General features: G+C 33.3%; 1 protein-coding gene across 1 annotated transcript; it reads left to right on the top strand.

The window, feature by feature from the left end:
- The first annotated feature begins 439 nt into the window (after positions 1-439).
- Positions 440-4,580, top strand: LOC131073234 (alpha pinene synthase, chloroplastic). Its single transcript, XM_058009626.2, has 10 exons — positions 440-947; positions 1,034-1,224; positions 1,311-1,426; positions 1,564-1,775; positions 1,860-1,957; positions 2,129-2,218; positions 2,339-2,554; positions 2,856-2,994; positions 3,716-3,964; positions 4,090-4,580. The coding sequence occupies exons 1-10, from the start codon at positions 699-701 to the stop codon at positions 4,384-4,386; spliced, it is 1,857 nt and encodes a 618-aa protein (XP_057865609.2). The 5' UTR covers positions 440-698; the 3' UTR covers positions 4,387-4,580.
- Positions 4,581-14,360: the final 9,780 nt, after the last annotated feature.

The following is a 14,360-nucleotide window of genomic DNA, read 5'->3' on the forward strand; positions in this document are numbered from 1 at the left end:
TAGAAATAAATGACATGATCTAGTACAATTAGATGAAGGAAACTTTTAGCCCCACTCCAAAGATTTGCTTAAATCTAATATCTAAAATGTAGGGGTTCCTTTTTTCTTGCACATGATTCATTTTATCTTGATGCATCATTTTTTCTTCTTGTGGGACCCCCTACTCTTGAACGCAGTTGGTGGTCTTTGCAACAAAACATACTAATTTTTGAACTAGTTAGGTAAGTCCAAAAAATTATTGAGAATAATTTCAAAAAAAAATAGATAAATAGCACATGACAGCACAAATTTAAGAAATAGGTGAGGAAAATTTTTAACCCCTCCCAAAACATATCAACTTAAATCTAATTTCTGAAAAGAAAATAAATAAATAAATAAACAAATAAAAAAAGGTACTTCTATTTTCTTATACAAGATTCTATTTTATCTTATTCCATATTTTGTCTCAAACAAACCTAATGTGGGACACTTGGAGTTTGCTATTTTTCCACAAAATACTCCAAAAGTCAAAATATAACAACCATAGAAAAATTGATTCAATCAAGCTTGAAACTATGATAGGAAAGCTTCCAAATTTGATCATATCAACGGTTCAAAATTTGATGGAAGTTCTATAAATGGGAATGGATGATAAACTTCACAATAAAGAAAAATATTAATAATATTAGAGCTCTGAAGCATAATATAAGAAACCCAAAATGTCTCTGGGTTGCATTACACCTTTGGCTTCCGCCATGGTTGGAATGAGGTTACCACTTCATAAGCCTCCTCCTATTCACCATAACCCTTTCACCAAACTATACCCATCACGCCGCAGAGTAGCTCAAATTCCAATCAATATGGCGTTTATTACCACTGATGAACAAGGCATCACACGCCGCATTGGCAATCATCACCCCAACTTGTGGGATGATGATTTCCTTCAATCCCTCCCTAAATCTTATGACGTAATTTACTTTACTGTGCTTAAGTTTCTGAATAGTTATTGTCCTCATCTATTTTATCTTACTGTTTTTATGATGATCTGGTGCAGGCTCCCTGTTATGGTGAACGTGCTGAGAAGGTGATTAAGGAGATCAAGGGAATGTTCAATGCCCTTCCTCTGCACTCTTCATCTGCAGACGATCTGTATAAACGTCTTTCAATGGTAGACGATTTAGAACGCCTTGGAATTGACCGCCATTTCCAAACTGAAATAAAAGCAGCTCTTGACTATGTTTACAGGTTTGCTTGTTTCTACAAGTTAATAGTTACAACTACATCGTAGAGAGTATATTTGTAATAATGTTTAAGAATTGTTTGAATAGCAGGTATTGGGATGATATGAATGGCATTGGGTGTGGTAGAGAGAGTCCTTGCACGGATCTGAACACCACAGCCTTGGGTTTCCGAATTCTTCGCCTGCACAGATATGGCGTCTCTTCAGGTGATTTCTGTCTCAAAACCTTAATCTATAAAACATCAAATCAAGCCAATAGACAAGGGTTAAAGTGTGTGTATTTATATATATGTGGGGTTATATTAACTATGTATGAACTTTCTTCTAACTTGATATTGTATCAGGTGTGTTGCAGCAGTTCAAAAGTAAAGATGGACAATTTTTGTATTCAAATAATCAATCAAATGAAAAGGATCTAAGAAGTATTCTAAATTTATTTCGAGCTTCACTTATTGCATTTCCTAAGGAGCAAGTTTTGGATGATGCAAAATCCTTTTCTACTGCATATTTAAAACAAGCTCTACCAAATATCAATAATACTAATCTTTCAAAAGAGGTATCCATATCCATTATTAATATTTTCATATCAAGCCTATGAATCCATTTATCAAATGCAATTCTAATTTATGTGATGTATCAGATAAAATTCAATCTAGAGTATGGTTGGCACACCAATGTGCCTAGGTTGGAAGCAAGGACATATATTGACATATATGGAGATGTCAAGACTAGCAACAGGTAATTTCAACACCATTTAACATATCCATCTCCTCATAATTGGAAACATCGAAGAATTTTTAAAAAAAATTACATTAATCTTTTTAATTTAACATAACATGAATTTTGATGTTTTAATTTGCTCGAACATCTATAAAATATTTTGACGTTGTAAGTTTGAAATTTTTGTAGTATTTTCAACTCAAAACTTTTAGAACTAGCAAAGTTGGACTTTAATATGATCCAATCAATTCAACAACGAGAGCTTCAAATTCTCTCAAGGTAAAAACTTTGTGTAATGTAAGATATTCTCTTAGTTTGAAGCTTAAAATATTTATGGTTTAGATTTATAAAAAAATAGTTAGAGATTCATGTTGATTTAGTAATGTGTGTTCACTTTAGATGGTGGACAGAGTCTGGCCTAGGTAAACTAGAGTTTGCTCGCCATCGTCATGTGGAATTTTACTTTTGGGCAGCCGGAGGGTGTATTGAGCCGAAATATTCTACATTTAGAATTGGGTTTGCAAAGATGGCTACATTTGTCACTTGTTTGGATGATATTTATGACACTTATGGAACTCTGGATGAGCTTAAAGTCTTCACGGAAGCCATAAAGAGGTATTTGTTTACTGATATTCATAAATTGGGGTGGGATAAAGGAAGATATTAAATAATGTCCATGCTAGTTATTTATGTAGGGATCATGATGTTTATGTAAATAACTAACACATTGAAGATAAAATATAATTACTTGTAGTGGGTAGATATAAATAGGTTTTCTTTTCCATGATTTTTATTTATTTTATAAAACACATTTTTCTTAATATGAATATATACTAAACATTCTAATATATTAGTATATTGATAGTAGAAGACTAGATAGATTTTGTGTTAATAGATTATCTTTTGTTTTTAAAAGGTGGGATTTTGCATCCTTAGAAGGACTTCCAGAATTTATGAAATTGACATTCAAAGTGTTTGATGAGGGATTGAGGGACATGGCTCGAGAGGCTGAAAAAACTCAAGGCAGAGACACACTTGACTATGCGCGTAAAGCTGTATGATTTTTTATTTATTTTTAATTATGTATACATAGTATTCTATTAATATAGAGTGCATATATAAGCAATTGCATTCAACTAAGATCTTAATTTCAATAATTTTTGTAAGATCTTAAATGCAACTTTAGTGCTATTTAGATCTCATTTATATTTCAATAAAAAGTATAAACCATCATTAAAAAGTGAGGTAACTTAAAATATGTAATTTTTAATTTGAAAGGGAAATAAGTTACAACATAGCCTATATTTCTTATTGAAATTTCCACCTAAAAAATGCTTGAACTTCTCTCAGATACCAAGAGTTACAAAATCCTATCTTGCAACCCATGTTCCAAAATCTTAAAAAAGGTTAAGTCGGTCATTTCTTCCTCCTCTTTCAATCATGATACCAACAAGCGTCTTATGCCACCAAATAAATGTGGCAATAAAAATGAAATGTTGACATATTAGTTGGCATATTCAAAGTTCTTTTTACTCTATATTTTATAAATTTTAGTTTTTGTATTGTACTAAATGTAGCTAATATCATTATCCTCATTGATATTAATATGTTGGTTTTTCTTAACATCAAGAAAGGATTTAAAGTTTAACTTTTTCAAAAAAATTATGAACATTTGATTTAATATTCATTTTGAGTCTTATTTTATATTGGTTTTTCAATTACTAGTTTAATTACTTCAAATTATTAATATTAACTTTGAATGTTGCTTAAATATAGTGGGAAGTTTACATAGATGCTTACTTTCAAGAAGCAAAGTGGCTTGCTATGGGCTATATGCCATCTTTGGAGGAATATTTAGAGAATGGAAAAGTAAGCTCCGGGGCTCGTGTTGTAACCTTACAACCTATACTCTCATTAGATGTGCCCCTTTCTAGTGATGTTATTAAAGAAATTGATTATCCATCAAGGTTTGATGAGCTTTTATGCTTAACCCTTAGATTAAGAGGCGACACAAAGACTTTCAAGGTATGTTATAAAATTAGACAATTTAACTTTCCAAATATCATGTTTGTTCATTTGTATGATCAATTGATTGGAGTTAAAGGTAATTATATATGAAATTTTACAAAAGTATAATGTTATTTTTGAAGGCTGAAGCAGATCGTGGAGAAGTAGTATCATGCATAACATGTTATATGAAAGATCATCCTGGATCTACTGAAGAAGATGCATTGGAGTATCTCAATTCTTTAATTGATGAAAATCTCAAAGAATTAAATTGGGAATATTTAAAACCTGATAGTGTTCCCATAATCAGCAAGGATCATGCATATGTTTTATCAAAAGGTCTACAACTTCTCTACAAAGAAAGAGATGGATTTAGTGTCTCGGGCATTGATACAAAGAATCTTATCACCAAAACTATGATTGAACCAGTGCCTATGTGACTTTTTAACTAGGTTATATATGTTATCAAGAATAGTGTTCTTCTATATATTCAATCTATTGTAACGGATATGGTTATTAATTATCTATGTACGCAATGGTTACACACTTGAGTGTGTTACTAAAATAATAGTTTTCTTTCAAAGCGTATATATCTAGATATGATTTTCATGGGCATTTTTCCCATGCTAGTATATACCATGCCTAGTTTTATTTTAATATGTGTTCCTTCATACAATCAAAATTAATTTCATTTATTGTGTATCTTCCTAAAATATTTTAAATTTGTTATCTTCGATTTTATCATTAAGCAAAATTGAGGGTACCCTACAAATGTTTCCATCATTTATGGTTAAATTTCTTTATGCACACTTTACGAGATGTCATCATCATAGTAAATGGGTTTTTCCTTTATTTTTTTCCATTTACACCAAGGAGTGTAATCTAGGTGTAAATTGGCTTCATAAGTCTGATTTACACTAAGTATACCTTTTTTGTGTAAATCGGGTTTATAAACCCAATTTACACCTCTTCATTCACTTGTTTTTCTCCCAAGGTTCAAATCAGGTTTATAAACCCGATTTGCACCTATTTATGTCACTCAAAGTCATTAATTACTCAATTGATTAATTTGTTTAGGAGTCTCCCTCCTTTATTTGTAAGTCATTAAAACTCTTTTTAATCTTCATTTTACTTGATTAAGTTCACTTGGAGATAAAGAGGGATATTTTTCCATAGTTTTCAAACTCTCGTATGTATTATTTCTTCCTTTTTTTAGGGTTTTGAAAACCTTTTTTGTTTTTTCCATGAATCATGTTGGTTTTCCCTTTGCAAAATTCTATGAATGAATGATGTCATTCAATTTTTCATATCCAAATGACATTGTAGTTTAAATGTATTCCACAGCGGTGCTAGGTGGTGGTCGTCGGCCCACCACGCACCACAAACTTGAGTGTGGCGAGTCGATGACCAACCCCCCATGCATTTTATTTCTCTCTCCCTTTTATTTTATACGTTACCCATATTGTGGTGTTGGCGGGGCCGTAGGCCCACCAGTGGTGGGTCAACAACCCTGAACACCACCCATGTTCCAACTTTTACTATATTACTCGCAGTGGTGTGTGGTGGGTCTACGACCCCAAGCACCACCATCGGTCCTTCATACATACACCAATATTTGGTGTTTGGCAAGTCTATAACCCTACCAAGCACCCAACTAATATTGTTTGATTTTCTTTTGCAAAATGCAAAGCGGGTTTAGAAACCCGCCTTCCACCTATATTGTTGTCTTTTCCTTTGCTAGGTGTTTGGCGGGTTTAAAAACCCTACCGAAAAATCTTACCTTTGCAATGTTCATAATTTTTTAGTGGGTTTAGAAATCCGACTGACACCTCTTCTCATGGTATTGTTAATATGTGTAATTCAGATTTAAGAACCTGAATTACACCTATTTTTGGTATTTATAAACGTGGTTAAGATTTAAAAACCTTAATTACACCTTTCAATCCACACTCTTTTGTAAATGAATTTTTCAAGTTTATGGATTTGAAATTAATTTATCACACACACGTAATGGTGATTTTTCATCCAATTTATCATGGAGATATCAGTTTTCCAAAGAGGGTTTTGGAAACCCTAATTGTTTCAAATGCACTATTTTCTAAAGATTGTTCAAAACAGATGAGAAAACTGATTCATCAAATGTCTCATTGTAATACTGATGAATGTATTTTCCCCAGTGTGATTATTATATCAATGAAAAAATCTTCTCCAAACAAGAGAGGGATGAAATTCAAGAAACAAGACCCTCATCTAGTCTTTCCTTCCTCTTCAGTCAGTTCAAACATTAATCACATAAGAGATACAAAGATAGGTCATGTTGACCTAGTTGAGTTCTTAAGAGGATTGGGAAACCATATTCATATTGTAACATGGAAGCTATTATCAATTGTGGAATTCATCTGGTGGCTTCTTTTCCAATGTCAGCTCAGGACCCTAAATTTGCAATAGAAGTTGAAAAGCATTTCCATCCAGTCAGTAGAAGTGTAAAGGATGAAACCAAGAAGATATTGATCAGACTTGATGATGAATTATTTGATGTATTCTTTAAGTGTCCCAGTATTGAGGAATATTATGACATTTCAATACAATCATCCATAGCTTATTTCGACAAGAATTCTAACAAATATAGAAAGCACATGAATGATAATTGGTTGAAGACCCTAAGACCTACCATTACAAGATGGTTGAAAACACTTCCCAGATGTGTTTGTCAAAGAGTGCAATGATTTAATAACTCTTTTAAGTATAGTTAAAGGACTTCCCACCTCCAACACTTTCTATAAATGGATGTATCATTACATTTATGTGCTCAAGCAAAAAAAGAGAAGATATTTTGGGAAAAATAGATCAGTAATGCTATCTATGAATAGCTCACTAAGGTACCTACCACACTCAATTTTTGCATGACTTCATACTTGGTGTATGTTTCAGCTTCAATGAGACATTTTTCTGGATTGTCTACAACTGGTGATAGGAGGCAGATTGAGGTACATAAATACTATTCCCAATTGGTTCTTCAAAATAGTCATAATCATTTATAGAGGGTAAATGATTCTTTCCTTGGTTATTATATGGAAATGTTGAACAAGAATTTATATAATACAAGGGTGTGATCATGCCTAGGAAGTGGTTAATCAATATGGATGCATTTTTCTCCAATTCCCAACCTTCACATACCTCAGGGTTGGTTTCTTCACTAGTTAGCCCTTCATGCTTCCTAGGTATCCCTCTGATAAGATTGTGTTGATGGAGTTAGCTCATCAGATGAATGTAGGACATGAGGCCGAATCAGGTTCTCATAAGATAGGTTTGAAGTTTTCTCTTTCCATTGGTAGATATTCCATCAATTTTATCTTTAAAGCCAGAGCAATGGAAGAGGAGATGAGGAGAGTTATTATGAGGTTCTTCAAAGCCAGGAAGGACTTTGACTATAGAGGATTGAGAAATAAGTTGAAGAAGGAATATGTTCATGTGCATTGAATTCAGGATGTTTGGGTTGATTGCAAATCGAAGCATGATGTGATAAAACCTGACTACTATCGATTGATAGTTGAGAAAATTGAAAACTTTGGTCCTATTGATGTTCTCGATGATCTTGAGGAAGATGGGGATATCTTAGATCCTACATATGAGAAGAAAAAAGTTTATTCTACTCCTTTGACTCTCATTCAATGGTCACAAAAGGAATGTACTCCCATCAAGGAGTTGTTCCAAAGTATTCTTACAAATACCAATATTTGGTTGACTATGCATGGTGTTCCATTGAAACCTTTCTCATCTAGTTTATGATGATGATATTGTTGGCCCAATGGGAAAAAGATCAAAGATCAAAACCAAGAACAAACAGGATCCCAATACTCTGGCCAAAGCTCCCAAACTGAAATTTACAATTAGAACTAAGAAAGGAAAAGGTTAAGGGAAACCCTTGAACTTGAATGCTCATGAGACACAAAGGGTTAGAAGTTCCAAATGAGAAAGAGGAGGGTGAGAATCCTGATGAAGAATCAATTGGTGTTGATCAATTAGAAGAGGAACAAGAAGGTGATCAAGAACAAGGTGAATTTAGTGAGAATATGTTACTACAAGTTGATAAGTCCTTACCCCAGGTATCTCTATCCTCACTTAAATTTATCCCTACCTCTAAGCCTAAACTTCCTATGGTTACTTGCATTTCACTCGTAAATGTTACTCATGTATCCTTCACTAGTGCTAGTGAGTCTAATTGAGATACACCCCAAGACAATATCGAGAATGTGTTCCTAACTTTTCCTACATTATCTGAAGTGTTTGCAACCATGATGGATGATTTTGATAAATTCATGAATGAAGAAACCCCTAGATCCAATGAATCATCCCTTGAGAATCCTCCCCATGTCATTAACATGAACTATCCTCTTATAACCACCATCATTCAGTATTTTATCAATTCCTCTCAGGAAATGCTAACTGGTCAGGATGATGATTCGGTTTTACCACCTAGGTTGAGTTCAAATGTACCTAAGAGAAAGCAACGATTTGTCTCTCCTAAAGACTTTGATTTCAGTCAACTTGTTCCTATCTAACCCAAGACTGTCAAGAAAGCCAAAATTTTGTCAAGGGTTAAAGTTGACAAGATTAACAACAAGTATGTTGAGATTGTTATTCCTCCCCTAGATACAATTATTGGACAAGTCCAAGATATAGACTATTTCATTCAGAGGATTGACTTGGGAAAGAAAACTCATGAATCTATGGCACATGATGCTCGGTCCGCCTTGGAGGATCTAGTTTCCAGGTATGATGAGGAAAAAGTCAAGAAAGATCAACTTAAGGCACTAATTGAGCAACTCACTTCAATTCTTTCAAAATGACCAACTCTTTAAAAGTTGTTCATCTAGAAGCTTCATCTTTGGATGAGCAAGTTTTCAAGAGAGCTGAGTAGGCTGCATCAAGGAGAAGAGTTGTAAGAGAATGGATGGATATAATTCTAATTCAAAGTACATAGCTCCTAAGTTCATCTTGCACCATTGTCAACAACCTTGATACGTGGATAATACTATAGTAATTTTCTCTGAGGAACTTGAAACACAAGAAAAAAAATTTGAAGCTTGGTTAAAATTTGAAGACTATGATCCTGATGATCTCATGTAAAATGGTGGGATCCCATCATGACTCATGTGCAATGAGCAGTGAGAAGCATTGGAGCACCAGATGAATATCTTAGAGTGCCTAGTCAAAGATATGAGAAAGGCTCAAAAAGAATGTGCAGATAAGGAGGAGATTGTTGTAAAAATATTTGAGATCCCATGTGCTTTCCTTGATGAGAATGAAAGGTGGTTGATGTGGATGAAATCATCAAGGAATTATGTTTTCTTGTAACTGCCAAAGTTGAAAGGGAGGAATTCTCTTTATCCTCTATCGATAAATAACTTAATCTTTAGTTCATTCTATTTTTTTGATTCACTTCTAAAGAAAAATAACAAGTGTTGCACTGAATTAGAAGATTACATCACTAGAGTTAAATACATTAACGGAAACACCCTGGGAACTGATGGAGTTCAAATGAAGAATGCCTTGCAGAAGTTCGAGGAGTTCCAGAAGTGAGATTCATCTTAAGGGAAAATGACCCAATGGCTTTTCATTTTACCCATTGACCTTTCAGGTGTATTTTTGTAATTACTCTTGTGCACCTGTTGAGTGCACAAGTTCTAAGTCAAATTGAACTCTTCTTTTGACTTAGTCTTAGGATTAGTTATAATTTCCTATTTTTATTTTGCACTCCTCTTCTATATATATGAGGATTATTATTGTAAAAATGATCTTTTTTCCATGTATGTTTATGCAACAAAATTTTGTCCAAGTGAGAAGAAAATTGACACTTTGTGTTCTTTTTGTTAATTTGCAATTTAATCAAGAAGGAGATAAGTTTGGCATTCGAACTTTGTTTTGAGTTTAATCTTTTATGTGGTATAAATGTTCTTATGTCAATAGTATCATATGTTCTTGAATTATTAAAGCTGGATATAGTTATTTGTGTTAAATATTGAAGAGTTTTTGAGTATTTACAAGTAATCTTTGAGTTACTTTGAGAATTTGGGAATTGGAGATTAGTTGAGGGAGAATCGCTTTAAGTCTTTGAGATTTTACAAGTTGTCTCTATAAGTTGTATTTGAAAGAGAAAAACAAAAGTCTTTGTGATATACAAACTATTTGGTTAGAGTACAATATCTTTCAATATATTTGTGGGTCTTTGAGCTAACAATATATTTGAGTTATACTGGTTGATAGGAGATTTAGTACATAAAAAGAATCTTTGAGTTCCTAAGCGTGCAAATTCCCATCCCTAGGTCATTTTGAGAAAAGGGAAGTAACAAAAGAATTTGTTCTTTCATAGACACTTTACTTTCCAAAGTTAGTATAATATTACTACAAATTTTCAACTTCTTTAAGTTGAGGAAAAATCTATTCTTTTAAGAGAATTAGATAAAACTAGTTCTGAAAGAAGAGAACTAAGTTATTATTGTATCTTGGATTAATGTAAAGTTAGCAAGTAGGAAAAATAGAAAATAGTTGTAGTAGAAAGGGGGAGCCTTCCCTTATAATTAGGAGGGAGCATATCTTTCATTGTGAGAGATATTATCTTGAGTGCTATCGTGAAACACTAGTTTGCAAAATTTTCACCCAACAAAATCATATATAAATATAAATTATTATGAGTTAATTCACCATTTTGAAAAACATAATATGCTATTTCTTATGTTGTGGGTCACTCTAGTAATAAACAATATAATTTAAGAAATTATAAATGATATGAAGAATAGGAATTGAAATCAATAGTCTATTTCCCAAGTAATGAAAATAGATATTTCTAAAAAGATAATATTTGACAATATGTTATATTCAAAATTTATAATTTTATGTAAGATTTGTCAAAAAGAACCAATTTGAGAAAATGTCACATATGAAAATGTGCCATTAGATATATTTGTACTTTGAAAAAGGTATCAAGAATATTTTCATATGAGATACAAGTTCTCATTATTTTCAAAATGTTATTTTCTCCTAATTTATATTTGATACATTGGTACTATAAAATTAGTGAGTAAATTAGAACCACTAGATTTAATTAATTTTTTTATAAAGGGAAAATGAGGTTTTGATGGGACCCTAAAGCCATAACTACAAAGACCTTCCAATAGGAAACACATATAAAAATTGCAACTCAACAACAACAACCAAAACCAAAACAATAGACCTCTAACATAGCATGTCTAAACAAAAAGTAATAGAAACTTAATAAAGATTCTTCAAAGCTTTGGAAAATTTTGCTTCTATCTGGTCCAAATGGGACAAGTTCTTAAAATCTTGCAACTCATTCTAGGCTTGCTCCTTAAATTTTTTAAGGTTGCCCCAGGTTCAAGTACAAAGGCCATTGTCATCACTGACCTGCTTGCCCTTATCTACCTTATCAAGATCAATGATAATATTTTCCCTAGATTTTGGTTCTTTCAAATTCTACCATTTATCCATGAGAATTTTAATCCCTTGAACACTATTATGAATTGTTCCATAGCTCACATTCACCAAGTCCATGAGGTTTTCATCAATCCTCTTCATTTTTGCTTTCAACACCTCAAGACGAGCTTCATAATCAATTTTCAAGTGAGAAACATCCTTATCCACATTCTCAAGAGTCTCTAACATCTTTTTCTTATCTTCTTTCATGATCTAATTACCATCACCAATCTCAAAAGTGGATGAACCACCACCCTTTTCCAAAGCATCCATTTTACTCTTCATGGACCGGATATTGATATTCATCTAGTTCATTTCCTAGAGTGAGAATTTGTTGAAAATAGCCAAGATCAATTTTCCAAGAACCATAGTTATGTGCAGTTAAGGAATGAAACTTAGGTGAACCCATGATGGAACAAAAGGGAAGAAGATGAAAAGACAAGAGCACAAGAGAGACCCCCCCAAATTCACTCAATCAAGAATCTCCCCTCCCCCACAAAAAAAAAGATAATCTTGGCACTTTATGTGTATTGCGTATATCATGGACCACCTGTAATCAATGGAAAAGTGGAATTCTAATTGTGTTTTGCAACTGCCACAATTAGGCTTTTATAGACTCAAATCAAAAACATAAATGATCTCCAAGAAATTACAAGTGCCAAATAGGCCAAAAAAAACCAAATACTAAAAGTAGAATATACACTCAAAATCATTGCAAACTGATGGCAAATTATGGAAGTGGATGAAAAATTATGCACTTTAAAAAAAACAGCACCTAAAAAGGAGGTCGTATGAGCCCAAATGAAGCCTTTGAAGTTGCAAAAACAAGGATTGGACACGTATAGTCACCAAAAAATGAAAATTGTAAAAAATATGTTTACCAAAATTAGAAAATAGCACCACCAATGCGAAAAACACAAGAAATTAGCCCAAATAAAAAAATTACATCTAAAAAGGAGCAAAATTGAGCAATTTATGGGCCTCCAAAGTTTGCCTACAAAATCAAAAAGTTTATTGGAGAGGGGATCAAAGATTTCAAAAATGTCGATATCATCATTTTGCAAGGTTAAATTTAACAATTGTATGATTGTTATCCACCTTTGTACTGTACAGATGTGACACATGGTAGTCATTGAGTGGTTTCATATGGTACAAAATAATGACATGGATATTGACTGGACTATACGGAAGGTTGACTATGGAGGTGGCATGGCTTATTGTACTTATCTATAAGCTAACTATGTGCTTGCATGTTCTAAGGAGCATGTGCACAGGAGGCAACCAAAACCAAAAAGCAAGAGTGTAGGGTGGTGGATGTGGCAATCAAAAGAAGAAATGGAGGGGCTCGGTACCGGTAAGTGCAGAGAGGTAGGTCTCTAGTCAACCAGTTCAAGTCACGGGCCCCTGCAGAAATTAAATACAGGCAGAGTACAGGTGGTGGGGTGGTCTGCGGAACCCCCTACCCCACTACAATGTATATTTTTTATTTTTTTAATAAAATAAAACTTTTCAAATCACTTCATTTTTTAAACTCTATGAAATAAAATAGAAAATACAAAAAATTAAAAAATTATTATTATATTTTTTATAAAATTGTACTATACCATCCAAATTGGGCAAAAATTTTCCTCTAAGCCCTAAAATCAACTTTCTCCAAAAATTGTACAATTTATACTCAATTTTTTTGGAAATGGTCACCCAAATGCAATGGTGAGGTCAGATATGATCTAGGATGCCTCTATAAGATGTTGCTCCTCAGATCTACCTCTTGACCTCCTTCAAAGACATAATAAAATCTCTCCAATGGTGCTCCAACCTCTCTGATACCATGTGAGAATTTTTTGAAAATATCCTAGATCAAGAGCACATTGAATAGCACAAAGAGAGGCAAAATAAAGAATAAATGGTATTCTCAATTTATCAAAATTATCATTAAAATTACATACAATGTAGATAAGCCTTCTTATAAAGGCAAGGCTAAGAGACAAGAGAGCACACAAAGATGACATGTGGCTCAATGAGATGCAAGGGTAGGTAAAGGTAGGTAGGAGAAATAATAAAATATTCCACATGAGGTGGATCACCCACCGAAGGTGGAATTATCATCCCACAATAAGTGGATATGACAAAGTAACAACAATATCACACCATAAAAGGTGGAATTTATCCTACATATGCACTCCCAATGTATGCGCATCCCTAAGTGTCTCATATGCAAACTAAGATGATATGCTTTACCTAAGCTAGCTTAAGTAAGGTATAATTATATCCTATATAAATAAATAATTACACCAACACCTAGAATAGCCACTTGAAATCCAAAATTGATCTACAACTACATCTCTCGCAATGCCCAATAAGTCTTAAGGGTTCTCACATTCACCACCAAGGAAAGGGGAATCTTTCTACATATCCCTTGGGAAGGGTGGTTAATTACCTTTTTCATCATTATCTTGTCTAGAAGAGGGAGGGGATGAAGTAGCTCCCATAGAGCCCCCACCCATACACTCATCTTTCTCTATTCCAAGATTATGATACTTCATTGACTCCTTGGCCTCCAATCCTTGATCCAAAAGGCTATGAGAAGGTTGTATGATATTTTTCCTTTTAATGAATCTACCCTTATCATCCCTAAGGGGAAATTTGTCTCCTTTATGCTCAAATGAATCAGTGGCCTCTATTTCCCATTCCTCATCCAAAGATTCATCATCCACTACCACTGATTCCATATCCATTTCATCCTCTGACCCTGAATTTACCAGCTAAATAGGGGGCTTCACCTAGCCTTTCCCCTTAAAGGATGATGAATGTTATTTTAAATTTTACATACTTAAGATAGTGACCAAAACCTCATGAAGAATAGAGTTCCTTTTATTTTTTTGATTTTCCTTAAAACTAGCTTCCAGAGATGAAAAAAGGT

The sequence above is a fragment of the Cryptomeria japonica genome, chromosome 2, assembly GCF_030272615.1.
Source record: "Cryptomeria japonica chromosome 2, Sugi_1.0, whole genome shotgun sequence".
In the NCBI taxonomy this organism is placed as follows: Eukaryota; Viridiplantae; Streptophyta; class Pinopsida; order Cupressales; family Cupressaceae; genus Cryptomeria; species Cryptomeria japonica.